Source organism: Lycorma delicatula, chromosome 6 (genome assembly GCF_047948215.1).
Source record: "Lycorma delicatula isolate Av1 chromosome 6, ASM4794821v1, whole genome shotgun sequence".
Lineage (NCBI taxonomy): Eukaryota > Metazoa > Arthropoda > Insecta > Hemiptera > Fulgoridae > Lycorma > Lycorma delicatula.
The window spans coordinates 84,276,965-84,296,313 of NC_134460.1; the positions used below are offsets into that span (position 1 = coordinate 84,276,965).

General features: G+C 29.9%; 1 protein-coding gene across 1 annotated transcript in view; it reads right to left on the bottom strand.

The window, feature by feature from the left end:
- The window catches only part of LOC142325980 (uncharacterized), a 28,591-nt gene extending 9,615 nt beyond the window's left edge, over positions 1-18,976 (bottom strand). The window contains exons 1-3 of the mRNA XM_075367998.1: positions 18,864-18,976; positions 3,938-4,363; positions 1,420-1,666 (exon numbers count right to left, since the gene is read on the bottom strand). Of these exons, the coding sequence (XP_075224113.1) occupies positions 1,420-1,666; positions 3,938-4,363; positions 18,864-18,912 (722 nt within the window). The 5' untranslated portion in view covers positions 18,913-18,976. The remainder of the gene's footprint in view (positions 1-1,419; positions 1,667-3,937; positions 4,364-18,863) is intronic.
- Between the last annotated feature and the right edge of the window lie 373 nt (positions 18,977-19,349).

The window sequence follows — 19,349 nt, forward strand, 5'->3', positions numbered from 1 at the left end:
GTTCACTTAAGACAAATGTCATTTGAAACTTGGACTTCACTTTTAGGCTATTTTAAAAAGTTCACTGGTGTTTTTACATGCTAAAATTCTTTTTCTTCTTCTATTGTTAGTTTCATTATTGTTAGCATTGATTGTTTTTTATTTAAAATTTAACATCTAGCTGATGTTAAAATAACTCGTCAGCTAGGCCAGACCTAATGAAACTACAAATTTACCAATTTATAGGCCTACAACATTTCTGAAGATGAATAACTATCTGTTTTAGAAAAAAAAAATCTGAAATGAAATTTTAATTTTTTTGCAAAGAATTTCATTCTGCAATAAAAAAAGTAGGTTCTTATTTTAAAAAAATTAAGTTGCTCTTGAAATGACATTTATTTTACCTTATCAAGAACAACATAGGTTGTGAATGTATTTCCCGCTTGAAATGGAAAAACTTTAATAGGAAACATTTTTTCCTAAAATGTGTCGTTTTTGAGATATAGATGTGTCTCAATTTAAGTAGACCACCTAGTATATATACAGCTTGTAAAAATAATAAATGATTAGATTATAAAATATTTTTTTGGGGAGGGGATGAATGTTAAATAATAATTTTCAGAAATTTGTGATCTTGATCAAAAAATTTCAACTTTTGCTAAAATATTTTTTAGTTTAAGTGTGCCAGTAAAGTTTTGAAATTTTATTTTGGTCAAACACCCCCACCCCTTTTTACAATTTTTTTCAAAAATTTAATACATTCTTTCCCCTTGAAGGGAGAACATAGAAGTTTGAAGAAAATCAGTCAATGCGGTCTGAAAAAATACATATTTTGGACTTGGGAGCATTGAAAAAAATTCTTTTTTTCAAATAATTTACAATTTAGCTTTTTGTTAAATATTTTTTTAAATGTCTATTTATTGGATAAAACTTTAAAAGATAAATTTTTTGACCAATCTTTTGGTCAAAAAAAGCCCACTTTCCCCATTACTGCTATAGCAGCACGTATCACTACAGCTGGGAAGGTAAAAATATAATGAGCTTAAACAATTAGTACTGAATAGAATGGAATGGAGCAATTCATTAAACCTGTTTCACATTTCAACAAAATTAATGAGTGATATATTTAAATTAACTAAGACAGTAACATTGGAAAGTTTGCTTAAAAGAAAATGTATACATTTCATCATTAATATAGACAAAAATTTTAGATTTCATGTTCTTAAACTTCTTAGCAACCTTTAACTAATTAAGTCACAATGAATGTTGGCAATTAAAGTGTAAACATTTGAAGTTTTTTTTCAACCAAACGTCCCCAATCTTTTTTCCAATTTTTTCAATAATTTTTTTAATACATTAATTTACAAAAGAAGCACTTTTATAAATAGCTGCTTCAAAGAATTGTTGCGCTTAATTTAATAATTTTATATAGATACACACCTTGCTTTAATCTTCATATCCTTTGCACTATCATATAAAGAATCAGTAGAACTTAAAAAAACTTTATTAAATAAATCATGTTTGTAGTTAGTAATATCTTCCAATAATTTACAAGCATTTTTAATTAAAAGATTATACTTATTAATTAAATATAAATTCTTGAACTGCAATGTTATTATATCAATTTTTCCTTTCCTCAAAATCATATTAGATTCCATGTTATTTTCAGTACAGTTGGCAATATCATCTGAAAAAAACACATAAAAGTAATAACCTACAAATAGAAACCTATGACCAACATCAAAGATTTCCCAAATCAATAAGTATGCAAAATGTAAAAATCAACAGTCAATAGATTTAGATATCTGGGAGAAATAATAAATGGATACATAAAGCTGTTCTAACAAGAATGAGAAACATGAATTGGCCAACCAACTTACAAAAGATATTTACAACAAAAAGGAAGATCACAATAAAATCCAAATTCAGACATTGCAATATGGTAATCTAAACCAGAAGGCCTGTACACATCTAAATCCATCCTCAGTTCTGAAATCAGGTGAAATAAATACAATACAAAAAAGTAGGAAAATTTTGAGCAAAATGATAGGACCAACAAAAATATGTGGAAATGAATACAAATTTGAAAGTAATAAAGATAATAAAATTTGGTAGTTACCAAACGTGACATACTTACGGAATATTACATCAAATTAAAATTATAAAATAAACATAGTGGTGGTGAAAATTGGCAATGTTTAAAAAAAAACCAGCAGATTTTTAATAACTAACTTTCAAATTTAATTAACATGTTTTACTAACTATATTTAGCCTATGTAATTGATGCATGTGTGCTGCTTTTCATCAATAAGAAAAGGTAAAATTTAAATCAGCTTTTACTTTGTTGATTTTTAGCTACTTATGTCACAATCATTAATTTGGCTGAAAATTACTTTTCACAAAAACAGGGGCAGAATGTACACTGTTTAAGTGTAAAATGTAATTTAGTTTAGAAAATCAGTTTTTTCTTGATAATCTTTGTCATACAGTCTGAAGAAAACTGCAACTTCCTATAAAAAGACTAAACAAAGAATTCTGAAAATACTCTCTGTAATTGATTTTGTAAACATTTGACAGAAAGTATCTTCTTTTAGTGATGAAATTACTAAGCGAATGTAAAATTAATTAGAAAATGATTATCCTAATACAATAAAGTAACAGGAGGAGGCTTCTTTCATGATCAATTTTAAGTTGTGTGATTTCCATGGGTCTAGTCTTTTGAGGTAAACAGCATCACAAGGACTACAAATAACTTCCCTTCTCACACATATGTGTGGTATATAAAATGAAAGGTAATTTTTCAGTGTTGTTTACTGTTTATGAAACGTTCTATCACACACAAATGGTTAAAATAAGAAAGCATTAAACATAATTATGCACAAAGGCTGCAGAACAGTGAATGGCTAGTCATCACAAGGCTAGAAAATCTTATGAACATACAGCAAGGTTAATAGCAGCATTGTACTAAGACCCATCTGAACCCCAGATGTTTCCAAAGGAAACAAAAACCAAGCCAAATAATTTTTTTTCAACACTTGACAGTATTAAAAAGCAATTAAATACATAAAATAAAATAAGGAAACTTTTTTACTTCTTTTTACACCTAATAAATTACATACACACATTTTCAAAAGTACATAAAATTTTATTTCACAAATAATTCGATTTAAAATTTTTTTTTTATTGTTATTGTTGAATTATTATTTATTGTAAACATTTCTTACATACAACTGTAAAAGTTTTATGCAAAAAATTTTATTGTAAAAGTTTTTCGTGATTTGATTGCGTAAAATTTTGGTTTTTAGATTTCAACAGAAATATCCATTTTGACCATCCCTGAATTCATTTTGACTAGTTTTGACATGACGTTTCTACATATGTACGAATGTATCTTGCATAACAAGAATGATTAGCTGTAGAATATTGAGATTTTGGTTTTGGGCTGATGTAATATCTAGTTGTGCACCTCCCCTTTTGATTGCAATCGACTGAACCAAAAGTGTCCAAAATCCAAAAAATCTGGATTTTGAACTTTTTCTTAACTACAGTAATAAGCCCTGATTGAGAGATTTTCAACAATATATAGTACATGGTATAAGTGGTACTTATTTTCATTCGTTCCAGAGTTATAGCCAAATAAAACTTTAATTAATGAAATATTTCGATCTTATAAGGGAAAGGCACATCAATTTGAATCCGACTTCATTTTCTTTTTTTTTTAACTTTTTTTTTTCTTTAATTTAAATATATTTATTTTTTAATAATTATTAACCTCTCATTGTAAAAACGTTTTACAAATAATAATAATTCAATAACAATAAAAAAAATATGAAAAAATCAAAAGTTATTAGTGAAATACACGTTAATGTACTTTTAAAAATGTATATATGTAATTTAATAGGCATACAAGGAAATCATGTGATGTCCACATCTGATTTTTTATGAAAAGTATAGTTACCTGTTTCAAACTCTTTTTGTTTATTTTGAAAATCAGAACAAAATCTAGTCAGCCTCTTCTTGACAATAGACTTCAACATTATTTTTTCACTGCCGCTTAGATTATCTGCACCAGTCGAAACATCAGGATCGATACCAAGGATATTAAAAGATTCACCATTTTTATTTATCAGTTTGAAAGTATTATTTTGTAATTCTGATAAAATTAGAACATTATTCACTTTTTCACATAACACACTACTGTTTGCTTCTTCCTTTGTAATATTTAAAAGGAGTTGACTTCTCAAATAATTTGCATGTTCAAAATTAAATTTTTCAATTGCACATTTTAAATTATTCATTAAATCTTCATTAAAAATCAACTTATTTAACAGTTTATTTAGATAATTTTCACTCGTTTTGAACTCATCGTAAATTATGCAGTCACCTAAAAATGAACAAAAAAGAATATCTATATTAACTCCATTCACCAAATTACAATGGATAACCAAAAGATAAACAATTCAAACTGTTGAATTTTTTAATACTCAATAATTTAAAAATCATTTTCACCCAAATCTGCTAAAATAACAAAAAATAAAATTAGAAATGATAAAAAAAATGTTTTGTTCCAATATAAACAATGTTCTGATTCCATGTATAAAAGATTATGGTCATTTAATTTTCATATCATATCCCACGAATCAGTTTTCAGCCTATCTGAAGCAAAAAAAAAATATTATTAAGCATGCTAAACCAGAGATGTCTAAACCAGATCAATAATATTTAACTATATTTTCCAATAGCCATTACTTTGGTATTTTTGTTACAATGCAATAAAATATTTAAAAAAAAATAAATTAAGTCCTTGAATTTCCTTACTAGAATAAAAAATCTCCTGACCACAGCATGTCATTAATATTAAGTGAAAATTTCCTAACAGATTTTTAATAATTAATCAAATGAAAAAGAAAGTAAGAAGACCCAGCCTCCAGCACCTGTAATTGACCTTCATTTTCTTCCACCCTTTTCTTTTTATTATTTACATTTTACTTTATAAAGTTATCTGGCAAAGGTAACTTAAAGGTTATAAAATATAATAATTTATCTCTGTATCAAATTTTTACTCAGAATCATTGTTTTCTTTTAATCTTTTAAATTACATCATAAAATCCCAAGGGGGCTTTCACTGATTACACAAAAACATTTTTCAGCTATTTCTTTCATATAGTTAGATTAATAAATGTAAGTTTTATAACATAAAAATATTACTGCGAACACAAATTCAAGCCTCATAAGAGTAAAATAGGATAGAAGAATATAGCTTAGAATAATAATAATTATTAATAAAGGAATACACCTTGGATGTAATAATTGTCATTTGATGCGAAAACTGGCAGCATAATAATTACATGACTGCCCAAAAAGGACTGTAATGTATTTAGGGTGTATGTATATTTGTTCCAGTACAACAGTTCAACAGCTGAACTGATTTAGATGTATGACCCTGTACTGTAATCCTTACATTACCAAAAGTGTCATAGGCTATATAAATATATATATGTAGTAGTGGAAATTTGCCGGTTGAAGCACAAACCTTAGTGAATTGAATTAATGAACCATGAGGCTTTATCACTGTGTAAGCTGGGTTTGAACTGAATGATTTGAATCAATCAAATGAATAATTTTACAAAAAATAATAGAATTAAATTTACATTAAATAAAATAATATTAAATTAAAAAAAAAATTCTATTTAATATTAATGAGCTTCCCATGTGAACTGTATGTGAGGCTAGAGTGATAAGGTGATGTGAGCACCTCGTGCAAGGCAACTTTTACTTATGAAAAGGTGTTATTTATTAATGTGATTTGTATATGTTCATTTACGTTAATGACAATAATAAAACTGCATGTGTTCTTGAAAACTTTTTTGTCCAAAAAGGAGTGTAATGTATTTAGGATATTTGTATGTATGTATGTTTATTCAACTGTAACAGCTCAACGGCTGAACCAATTTAGATGGATGACCCCGCGTTGGAATCCTTATGTTACCAGGATTGTTGTAGACTATATAAATTTGTGTGTGTGTGTGTGTATATATAAATACAGATATGTTTAAATAATTTTAAAAAAAATTATACTATATACAAAATTGTCACCTGTACGATCATTAATTATCCTATATTAAAAAGCAATCTTTTTTTTTTGGTTGTCGTGTTTTTTAATTTTTAATATTTATCTCTTGTTTTGACAACTTAAATGTTTGTTTTATAGCAAAAACTTTTAAACTTTACTAGAGTGAAGTTCACAAGAGTTCGTGAAGTGTACCACAAAATTCTACCAGGACTTTCATAACCTACTATACTTGAGAAAACAATAGAAAAAGTTCATATAAACACATATCCTAAATGGTACATTTGCAAGTAACAGCTAGTGAAAGATTTTGCTCAAATTTCAGCTACCCTGGTGAAAAAGGTCATACTGAAAATCAAAAAAATTTTGTTTCATTCTAAAAATTTTAGTAAATTAATTTCAGTTAATTAAATGAAATTACAATTTCGATTATTACAGAGAAGTCATTTTTTTACAGAGAATATTTCTTTTCAATTTCGATGAGTTCAAAGACTCATCAAACCAAAAAATGTCTTTGGCTGTGGAGATGAAGTCAATAAACTCCTTCCACTCATTAGGCTGAGCTTACGTGTTTAACAAACCTTTTTCATACTCTCAGCTATATGTCACATAACCTATTGTTAAATTTTATTCTTTTATCAAATTTCTCCTAAATTACCATTATCAGTAATGAATTTCCTGATGCCTTGAACAATTATTATAAAACTGAAAAGTAATAAAAGACAATTATAAAAAAAATAAAGTTTGTAAAATTTATAATAATTTTTGTATGAAACAAACTTAAAAAATGTATATATATATATATACTAGCCAGCCTGTCATAATAAAAAAAACCTATACATATATATTAGCTGACCCGCCTAGCCAGAATCTGAACCCCAAACTCAGGTCAGCCCAGGCGAATCTTGGAGCCAACTCAGGGGCTTCTTGGGGCCTACCTCATGGCCACAGAGCTCACTTTGCTCACCATTCCCAATTTTCCACGGAGATTGGCGTCCTATTCACCCGCAGAGCTTGCTTCGGTTGCCATTTCCAGTTTATCCAGAGGACTCCCCCCCTTGATTCCTGCACAGTACATTATCCTCATTGTTGATTCTCATAACCTCTTGTTACATCAGTTCAAAATTATGTCACTGATTCATGGACTTTAATTAATAACACAATTTAATCATATTAATTTATCCTTTATTACAGTATAATATTGAATTCATAGTTTATCTGTTAGTTATGGTTAATGTGTCCTGTTCATGTCTGTGTGTTGATGAATGAATAAAGAATAACTTAAACAATTACAATAATACAGTTAAACATAATACGAGGGTTATTTTTTTTTCAAGGTCCCATCGATCACAAAATTAAAACCACAGTGAAAATAAACAGTTTTTTATTTGTAACAAGTATTTACATAGTTACGCTATTTCTGTACATAGTCGCCACTCCGATTTAGACATTTGTCGTAGGGTGGTATCAACTTTCCAATACTCTCGTCATAGAATGGAGCCGCCTGTGTTTTCAGCCATGTTTCTACGCTGGTCTGCAGCTCGATGTCTGTGCCAAAATGTTATCCTCCTAGCCAGCGTTTCATGTGAGCAAAGAGGTGAAAATCGGATGGAGCCAAGTCCAGGCTGTATGGTGGGTGATCAAACACTTCCCAATGAAAACAGGAGCTTCTTTGTTACAGCTGCAGTGTGCGGCTGAGCATTGTCATGGAGAAAGACAATGCCTGATGACAACATTCCTCTCCGCTTATTCTGAATTGCCCTTCGTAGACATTGAAGAGTCACGCAGTATGAGGCTGCAGTGATGGTCGTGCCACGTTCCATGAATTCCACCAAGAGAATTCCATTCCGGTCCCAGAACACAGTAGCCATACACTTTCAGTTGGAGAAGGTTCGCTTGAACCTTCCTTCCCGTGAACCTTGAAGTTCCTGCACCATTGTCGCACTTTGCTGTCATTCATAGAAGTTTCACCGTACGCATTACTTATTCGTCTATGAATTTCAGCTGCATTACACCCTTCAGCCTGAAGAAATCGAATTACCACACGCACTTCACACTTGGCGAGAGATGCTATTGTTATAGACATGTTTACGTGCTAGCTGCGTGTTCAGACCTAAATAAAGTGATACGTCGTGATTGAGGCCATGCTAGAGACGCTGCGCAATACATATGCGCAAAGGTTCATCTGATTTTTGCATGGGTTTTTATTTCACGATCGATCGGACCTTGATAAAAAATAACCCTCGTACATAAATTTCAGCTGGTAACTAAGCAGCAATATAATATAAACAAACCTAATATATAACAAGGTAACAAACAATTACAATGTGCACACTGCACAATATCATAATAGAAATAAATGCCTAAATTCATGTTTAGACCAAATTGGGATCACTCTCAATTCACAAATAGTATGTAACAATAGCCTAATTATATATTGAATAATAAAGCTCATAATATATAAATTGTAATTACATTCAATTATACAATAAATTATAAAGCTTATAATATATAAATTGCTACGCAACCCGTATTTACTTGTAACAGTTATAAAGTAAAATGAATGATCTGATTATCTTAATCAATATGTACCTAGCATCGCGTAGATCTACGATTTCTTTTATAATGTTGTTCATGAAGCCTTATGTGTCAAGATGCGTCCATTGTTGAGAGCAATTATGATGTCAATGGGAGATTACGTGTATGTTATCTAAGGTGGACTAAACCTCTAGATTAATTGTAACTAGCATTATATAACCTAAGATTTCTTTGATAATGTCCATGAAGCCTTTATGCGTTTAAGATGTATCCATTGACCAGAGCAATCGTGATGCCAATGGGAAATTTTACTTAGCATTGCATACATCTAGGATTTCTTTGATAATGATGTTCGTGAAGCCTGTATATGTATAACCTTTATCATATTAACTAATATATATAAAGCTTGGGAATCTAATCCTCAAGCAAATGATGAATAAACCACTTTGGCGCCTCAGTGCAACCAAAATAGCCTAAAGCCTATGTAGCCAATAATGTATGTACATGTTATATGTTTGCATGTATGTTTTGTCGTATGTATTTGTATCTATCTGTATGTCGTGTAACAGTCTCTATATTACATAGGAGTATGGGAGCAATATGAGAGTGAAAATACAATTACATTAATATAAGTATGCATCTTAAAATATACATTATTACAAACAATATTTAGGAAAATATTAACAAATATACAATGAGAGTACAAAACAAATTGAAATAATACAGAACCATAAATAATAAATCAAATAAAATATTGTTACAGATATTATAGTGACTTGAAAAATATGTTATTACTTATTAAAATACATTCATTATTTTAATTCAATCTTTTATGATCAGTAGTAGATATACTTTATGTATAGGTCTTCTTAGTAAAGCTTTAGCAGCATTTACATCAGCTACCTTAACTAAATTGTTTGTACCAGGATAAACTTTGGTGACAATGCCGTGCTTCCATTGCATGGGAGTGGAATCTTCATTGGTGACCAAAACTAAATCCCCAACAGCAAGATTACATGAGGGAAAATGCCATTTATTTTGTTGCTGTAAATAATGCAGATAGTCTTTAGACCAAAGCTTCCAAATAAACTGAATAAGTCTTTGAAGTAATTTTCAACGTCCTAAACGATTGACTTCAATTTTCCGATAACAGGGCTCACACAAGGATGTAAGTCGACCCAATGAGAAAATGTCCTATAGACAGAGGAGGTTCTGGATCTCTATGGTCTGTAGAAACAGAAAATATGGAACAGGAGTTAAGACAAGCCTCAAGATTATATATAATTCCTCAAAGTTTGACCGATAACACGATGCATGTAATATATAACACTTTTAATTGCGCTTTCCAACAAGCCACCTAAATGGAGATGCAGGAGGAATGAACGACCTGTTAATACCTTGTTTTTTTTGAAAATTATTGAATGTCTGTTTTAAAATTGTCTGATTTAAAAAGTTGATAAAAGTTATAAAGAAAGTTTTTAGCAGAGCAAAAGTTAGTACCATTGTCAGAAAAGATTTGATTAGGAATACCTCTACGAGATACAAATCTTTTTATAGCTGCAATGAATGACAGTAAAGTCAAGTCGGAGACTAGTTCTAAATGTACTGCCTTGGTCGCAAGACAATACAATACAATATAATCCAAATATAAGCTTTAGTCAAATACTTGGATCTCTGCCCACCACGGCGTATCATTCCACCAAAATTCACTGCACAAGCAGAGAATGGTCGTGAAGGAACTACTCCAAACATGGTAATTGACCAAGTTGTTGAGTTTGAGTTCTTGCATTAAAATTAAAGCAAATCAAAGATTTATTAATGATTAACAAAATAGTTCTTTTGGCATTTAGTACCAAATACTTCTGATGCAGCAAGTGATGTGTTAACTGAGTACCAGCATGTAGAAGCAGTAAATGTTCGCTCATAATGATTAGTCTTAAGATGTTAGCATCTGAATGTAATAAAACAGGATGTTTTAAGTGGTAGTATAATAAACAGTGTTGCAGTCTGCCTCCCACATGTAGTAAAGCTGAGTTATCCAAGAATGGCTCCAGATAAATAAGTTTACTATGTTTAACAATAGTTTGATCATTTTTAATACTATGTATCTCATTACCAAAATGAATAGACTGTGATTGTTGTAAAAGAAGGTAAGAGTGTGGTTTTGTTCCTTCCTAGTTAAAGGACCCAACTTCCATTCTAACTGATTAGACTTAGCATTATATATAAATCTAAAACAGAAACTAAATGTGTAGAATAGCGTGTGTAAAGATGAATATTTTTGTATGTAATCAGGTATTACAGTAGATACACATCACAATAACATATTTTCCGTTTTTCTGCTAAAACATTCTGGATTCGTCACAATTATTAAAGATAGAATTATTATTATTATTTGGCCAATATGATGAAGATTGTGAAAGCCACTTCCGACTGTGCCACAAAATTGACATGTCAATTAATTTGCTTGTAAGGCAACCCCTAGAAAGTAAGTCAGCAGGATTATTTGAAGCCTTGACGTAACGCCAAATACCATTTGCAATATTATGTTGGACTTCCAAAACTCTTTTTCTAATGAATATCTTCCAAATGGATGGTTGCCCATGAATCCAGTAAAGTGCAACCGTAGAATCAGTATACAAGAGTATCTTGTAAAAATGTATCTTTAACGAATCGATTCCTTTATTAATAAGCAAGTAAGTAATATACAGCAACATAGTTCAAGTATTGGTAAAGTTATTTATTTTAGAGGGGCCAGTTTTGATTTCAAACACAGTAAATTAAATGAAATTGTATTGTCGACAAATAATGTTCGTATATAAATACAATGGTCATAGCCCTTTTTGGAGGTATGAAAAACCATGTAATTGAATTGACTTAACCTTAATATTATTATTAGGAATTATAATATATAAAATTTTATTGATTCAATTAAACAGAACTGACTGTATAGAGCCAAACATTGAGACAGAATTGTTTTGGGTAATGTTTCATCCCAGTCAATTTTAATTTGCCACAGTAACTGTATAAAATGCTCATGAGAAAATAGGATAGACCAATGAGTCCTAATGGGTCGAATATACCAACTATGATGGAGAGGATATTTCTTTTTGTATAAATATTAGAATTACTGGAATGAGTGACTTGGTAAAGTAATGTCTGATGTATTATTCCAAAGAATTCCTAAAGTTCGTATGTATTGTTCTAGATTAGACGGAAGAGGAATTAAAATGAAGGGAATTACTGATGAAGTTGTTCAAAAACCAAGTATGTAACAAAAAACCATACTGTTGTAACAATTTAGTAATGCCAGTTTTCAGTCGATTAACTTCATCTAAGTTATTTGAACCTGTAATAATGTCATCAACATAAAAGTTGTTTTGAACAGCGTTACAAGCTCATGGATAATTAATTTAATTTTCCTTTGCTACTTGTATTAGACATCGTGTGGCTAGATATGGTGTACAAGCAGTTCCATAAATTACCATACGTAGTGCAGTGTTGTATTTTGTGGTCTGGTGAATCACGCCATAGTATATGTTGTAAGTTTGAATCACTAAGCTTGACTAAAACTTGATACGTTTTTGTTATGTCTGACGTAATGACATATTTATGTGTCCTAAATCTAATCATTATAGAAAATATATCTTGTTGGACTACTGAACCGACTAATAAAGTATCATTAAGTGATAGGTCATTAGAAGTTTTAACCGAACCATCGAAAAACATTCAAAATTTAATTGTTAGGCTACATGATTTAAATACTGGATAGTGGTGTTAATAACACACATTAGATCGTTTAATTAGTAAGTCATCGGAGTTAACTGATGACATGTGACCCAAATCTTGTATTCTTGGATGAAGGTGGAATAATCTCTTTTAAGTTTAGAATTGTTGCTTAGCCTTTCTTCTAAATACAAAAATCTGTTCTAAGATTAAAAAAGGAATTGCCTAATTGAATGTTATTTATGTGGTAATGAGACCACAAATCTACTTTGATCATTTCATGTCAAATTAAATTGGAAATGTTTTTTACATAAGGAATTGTCATCAAGTGAAGTATCAGTTTTAATTTCTTCAATTGTATTAGAGAGGTCTGTAGAATCTTTACGAGAAAGAAATGATATAGTGGAATTATTGCGCTTAACATTAGTTGGAATACAACCGCTAACTATATATCATAATTCAGTCTCTTGGACAATATGATCTTTAGAAGTTTGAATAAATTTCCCAGGGAGAATGAGACTCAAGTAAAATTGAGCTCCGATTAATACACCAATGCCATTTGCAGTTTTCTTGTAAAAATGCGATCAACATAAAATAAATTATAAGGTAAATTAAGATGTGGAATGTCCAAATGTATGATGGAAGGCAATTTATTACATTTGAAAGAACAGCACATTGTACTTCAAATGAAAAATCCATATGTAGAGAATGCAATGTGAGTACAACATTATATTAAGATTGAGAAACTTGAGTTATTTATTCCAAAAATTGGAAGATTACAATTCACAAGCAGAAGCCCTAGAATTCGGGCAAAATCATGTGTAAAAACGTTCGCTTGACTGCCTGAATCCAATAAGGTTCAACATGCATGAGAATTACCATGAACATCATTGGCATTACATATTGTAGAAGACAAAATTAAGTTTTTATTTAATTGTAGTTTAACCGAAGAATAATTATTGCTTTCAAACTCTATGTCCTTTGATTTAATCAATACTCTTATCCATATCTTATATTATATTTTCTAAAGCAAATGTTACATGCAGTGGAAGAATGACATTCATTAACAAAATAGCCATTACACAAAAAAATTAAAATAATAATTATGTTTTAAAAAGTTTCTTTTATCAAGAGATAAATTAAAAAAAAATCTTTACATTGTTGTAAATTATGATTTGAATAACACAACAGAGATTGTTGTCAATTAAATTTTGAGAAACCATTTAAATTATTTTCTTTAAATGGCTTATTATCTGAAGTAGGTTGTTTAGTGAAAGATTTGGATGCATTTTTGTAATGCTGTCTCCTAGCATTATTTTCCATGTTTAGAAGGTCTGACCCATTTGGGTTGCTGGTGTTCTCAAGAATCCGTCATCTTGATTCAAAGAACTCTAGTAAATCTTGAAATTTGGGAAATTCTTTTTTTAATAGTTTCTCCTTCCACCTTTTAAAGGTGTAGTAATCACATTTTGAAAGTAAAAATTGAATCACAATAAATTTAAAAATATTAATTGGTATTTGCTGTACTTCAAGAATATTTACATACGATTATACTTCATTACTAAAACTGGACAAAGTGTCCAAAGATTCTCCCTTTAATTTTAAAATGCGGTCAGAATTATGAAAAGCAATTATATATTTATTATCAAATCTCTTTTTCAGTAGTTCTAATGCGATTACATAATTTTCGATTATAATTGGCAAATTCTTAGTAATAGCTAGCGTTTCATCCCTCGAGGAACAATAAAGATAATGCAATTTTTGTAAATTTGACAAGTCATTTCTACTTAGTATTATACCATTAAATATGTGAAAGTAATGCTGCCAATCCAAGACATTGCCTTTAAATACTGGTAAGTTAATTGGCTGTAGCTGGATTTGGTTAATCATTGAATTTAAATTGACTTCTTGATTCACTGTCTTTTTACTGTTATTTATCAGCTACTGCAACTTACATTCAATGGTAGATGAATCACCTTCAACTTGAATATGATCTGATGAGAGAACATTATCATCATCAAAGTCAGTTTCAAGGTGTGACTGTATAACATCATATTTTCCATGTAAATCTAGGTTTCTCAACTTGATTTGTACGACATAACTATCATCCTTTGAAACATCAAACTTATCACTAAATTTACTGATTCTTGCAGTAGCAGACTTAATAGTTCTTCTTTGCTTTAACAATTTTTCCTTATCCATAATAAATTAAGAACTAATAAGTCATGTACATTCTTAATATTATAAATAAAGATAGATAAATAATATTACAACATTGCTGAATGAATACAGTATCATGCAACCCAAATTATCATAAAGTTGGCAACTCTATCAATTCCTCTAACTATATTAATGCTGTAAATTATTGAAATTTTAAATAATATGGCTTTAAAGTTGTATAATTAGAAATTGAAGATTATCACAATAAACTTTTAGGTATTCGGCCCGGAGTACCAAATAAAAAATGTTGATTCACTTAACCTCTTGTTACATCAGTTCAACATTATGTCGCCGATTCATGGACTTTAATTAATAACACAATTTAATCATATTAATTTATCCTTTACACTAATGTTGAATACATAGTTTATCTGTTAGTGAAGGTTGTTTTGTCCTATTTATGTCTGTGTGTTGATGAATGAAAAAAGAATAACTTAAATAAGTTGACGAATGTGCAGTGATGTAACAGGAACAATGGTGAGCTAGACTATAAAAACCTCTAGGGCTTAAAGTCATTATTGTAACAACAGATCTGGGTAACCAGATTCCACTATACCCACAATTTTAATAGGTACATGATTTTAAAAAAACAATGAATGATTACTCCAGGTGGTAACCAGAAACAGGAATCCACCACTACAAGAAATAGCAGCATGGAGCAAGGTTATGGAGTGCCCCAGGTTATGCTTGAAGCTATCAGGGCATTCTCAATACAAACAAACAAACAAACCAAACAAAAAACATGCATAGCTATGTTAAATATAAATTCACTTCTGAAAATTGATAAATTCAAACACCTCATCAACAAATTAAACTCCCAGAAAATCTCTAGCTGATAATGAGTTTGAATCAGAAAATTTTTCTGCCATTTCTGGTACAATTTTCATAATAAACTCAGTGACAGACTTAAGATCCCTGTCAAACAGACTGTCGCTCCTAACTATTCAACAGTGAAGAACCCAAAAAACAACTACCTGAAGTAAATAAAAACACAAATCTAACTCTGATACATTAAGTCTAGAAGAGATCAAAAATGCAATCAGAATACTCAAAAAAAATCTACATAAAATAAATGCATACTCAAATAGATGTAAACAATAAAAGAAACCCACAAAAAGTAAAATTGTGAGACCTCCTTAAAACTGAAATCAACCAAATCCATAAAAGCTGTTAAATATTCTAGTAGAAGATTTCAATGCACAAAATAACAGACAAAATTAAACAAGTCAAAAAATAAACAACCCACAAACAAATCAACAGGAACAGAGGAATACATCTCTTACTGTAAAACAGAAAATCTCAAAATAATGACAAAATACTTAAAAAGACACCCAAGAATATTGGTTTCTTATTAAGAAACACTTTGTGAATTCCAAATTGATCACACTGCCATTTTCAAACCAAAAATCAGAGAAATGATTAAAGTTAAAAGTCAAGAAAGTCTCAACATTGACTTGGACCATTATCTAAAAAATTTCATGTTGACCTCGGTCAAAAAGGTATTCTTTCCACAAAGAAAAACAAAGTACCCAACTCAAAATACTGAAAATATGCACCCAAAGCCTTCTTGATAATAAACAGAAGTTTCGCAATACTCAAAGATCTCATAAGTCAAAACTGGCAAAAGTTAAAGAAAACTCGGATACAATATTTAGTGTTGTATTGATACAACACTAAAAAACATTAGCATAGATTGAGGAGTGAACAACTGACGAAGCAATCCACCAAAGATCACAGCTTGCAACAACTTTTAAAAAATCTTCTGACCAGATAAATTCAGAATTTCAGACACCAGAATATCCTATCAAACAACTATTTAAACAGAGTTTAACCAAATCCATCCAACCAAGCTTAAATTCAAACAAGAAAATGGAGATTTAGCGCCCAAAGAGAATTTTGGAATCTTGGCTGTCTTTGCAAAACTATTCATCAGTGAAGAACTCAAAGAACGATTCCCTAATGTATATAACTAATACAAACCTAACTCTGATACATCAAGTCTAGAAAAGATCAAAAGTGCTATCAGAACACTCAAAAACAACAAAGCATGCAGGGAATACTCAAAGTTACAGAAATTTGGATGATATCGCAATACGAGAACTACAAAGTGAAATCACAAGTATTCAAGAAAAATGGAAACTAGCCCAAATTCACTCAGTACGTAAAAAAGTGACAATAACTGCAGAGGCATTTCTCTTTTACATCTAAAAAAATCCTTCAACTGAACAAACAATCAATAAAAATAATTTGTAACCTTTGTAGACATCCAGAAAGCATATGATTGAATACACAGACAAACCCTTCTCAACACCCTTGCAGAATTTGGAGTAGACCATAATAAATCTCATTATGGAAACACTAACAGAGACGAAATCGAAAATAGAGCTCAAAGGGGAAATGTCATAAGCATTGAAGATCCAAACACCAGTAAGACAAGGAGACAGATTTTTTCCCACTTTGTTTAATGCAGTACCAGATTATGTATCTGAGGAATGGCAAAAACATGCAAAGAAAAAATCTAAAAAGTAAGATTAGGATCAAAGAAAAAGGCTTCTCAACAAATTCTTGGCAATTGCAGATGATCTCACAATCTAAGAGTAAATTTAAAACCATTGAAGAACAGATCAGCACAATAAAGGAAATTACAGGAAAAAATGGGCTTAAGAATATCATTCATAAAAACTGAGTTCATAAAAATAAAAAATGCACCTAAATATGTTAACAAAAATGCAGTAAAATCAAGAGTGCTGACATTTCTTCAAGTACCTTGGAGAAGTAATATGTCCCAATGGGCAAAATAGAGAAGCAAATTAAACCAAGCTCACAAAACTCGCAAAAGTTTATGGAACGACTAAGAATGTATTCAAGAAACAAATCTCAAGAATAGACAACAGCGGAATACACAACAGTGGTAGAACCTGAGGTACTATATGGTCAAATGGAACAACTTAGATGAGGAAGAAATTAACAAATTTGAAAACACAGAAAAGAATATTAAAATTTTCCTAATCAATTAGTGGGCCATTATACAATTATCCATGTCACAGTAAGTAGTCTTGGAAACATTCTGTATTTTACTAAGCATCAAGTGATATTTACAGTGACACTAGCAGTTTTCTAGTATCACTTTCACTTACAATTTTATTATAATAATTTTGGGAAACTACAAGATTAGAATGTCATTACAAGCATCAATGCACTATTAATTTGCGTGACTATAACTATGTAGGAGCAGATGAAGTTACATTAATACAGGAACAATTAAAATAAGATTTTACATCAAATACAAGATGTTATAAAGTGTCAAAATAAAAGCTTCTCAGTCTAAGATAAATGTGTGTAGAGGAACATGACTACAAACATTAAACCTGTTTTATCTCACTATAGATACTTCTTATATTGATGGACATCACAGACGTTCTATATTGAATGACTTTTGGTAGATGTGAATGAAAGTTTAGGATAGTTAAGTAATGTGAAATGAACACAACTTCATTCCTGAAGCACAAGATGATTATGAGAAAGAATTTTATACATTGGATTTTACAAGTTTACATTGATATTCATTATCTTAAGCAACCAGTTTCACAACTGTCCAACAGAAATAAGTATCACATGTACAAATTTAAAGAAAAGCTCTATTCCTAAGTTTATTAAAACATATTACTCAGCTTCCTTCCTACATGTAGGAATGTCAAATAAAAATTATAAGTTACAAACAACTACTTATGATTTCCTCTCAATTAAAAAATATGAATCATTTACTTTTATTAAATAATATCATGATCACATAAAACCATTGTATTTCACTTAATTATACAACAATGCATTTTTTATATTAATGGTAGAATGATACTTTTGAATAGGTTAACAGTTTTCCCTGTTATTATGAATAACAGTTATAATTTTTATGACGGGATGTAAGTTTGAATCCTGGTAAGGATTACAATTTTTCACAAACTATAAAATTCAGTTAAATCATAAAAGGGTGAATACATAAATACCAGAAAGTTAAAAAAAAATAGTAAGATTAGCCAAATACAACACTTCTCAAGGGCAGGCAAACGAAGATTTCGAGTAAGTTAAATATTTTAGCTGTACAGTAAGCACATTAATACATAGATTATAAGACCATTTAAAATACGCAGTAACGTACAGTGTTAGGTTATGAAACAATTTCTTATTTGAACCATCACATAAGACACAATAATAAACAAGGGTATAAATGTAGATATTAATATAAAATTAACATAACGTATAAATTTACAACATTTTGTATACAAAATAAATCAAAGACTACAATAAAAAAATTACAAAACATAGTACATACCCATCTTGAAATCTTCCGGCACGATGTACACACGCAAAGTTTTAAACATACAGGTTAAAACTAACGTTCACGAGACGATCGCGTCAAAACATTACAATTTAAATCGGGTAAGTTCGTAAACTCTCGTTCGCCGCTTGAGTTCTGAAGCGCGAAAATTTGATGTTTTGATTTACATTAATGTAATCAATTGTAATAGTTGGTTTTCTGAGCATTCTTTTGGTTTTAAGCACAAGCAGAAGTTAACAGTGAATAAAAATTAAATTAAATTATTTATTTACACCATTATATTTTCGTTTAACAGATTTAAAACCTTTTGAGAGTATTATATCAATATTTGACACATTCTGTGCCACTTATAATATAACTAATCTAAAAGTATGATTTGAATATATATGGAATTATAGTATAAAAAAACAGTAGATAAAAAAATGCCTCAAATCTAATAAGATATTGTATCACCCAAATATCAACTGCCATACCATAGAT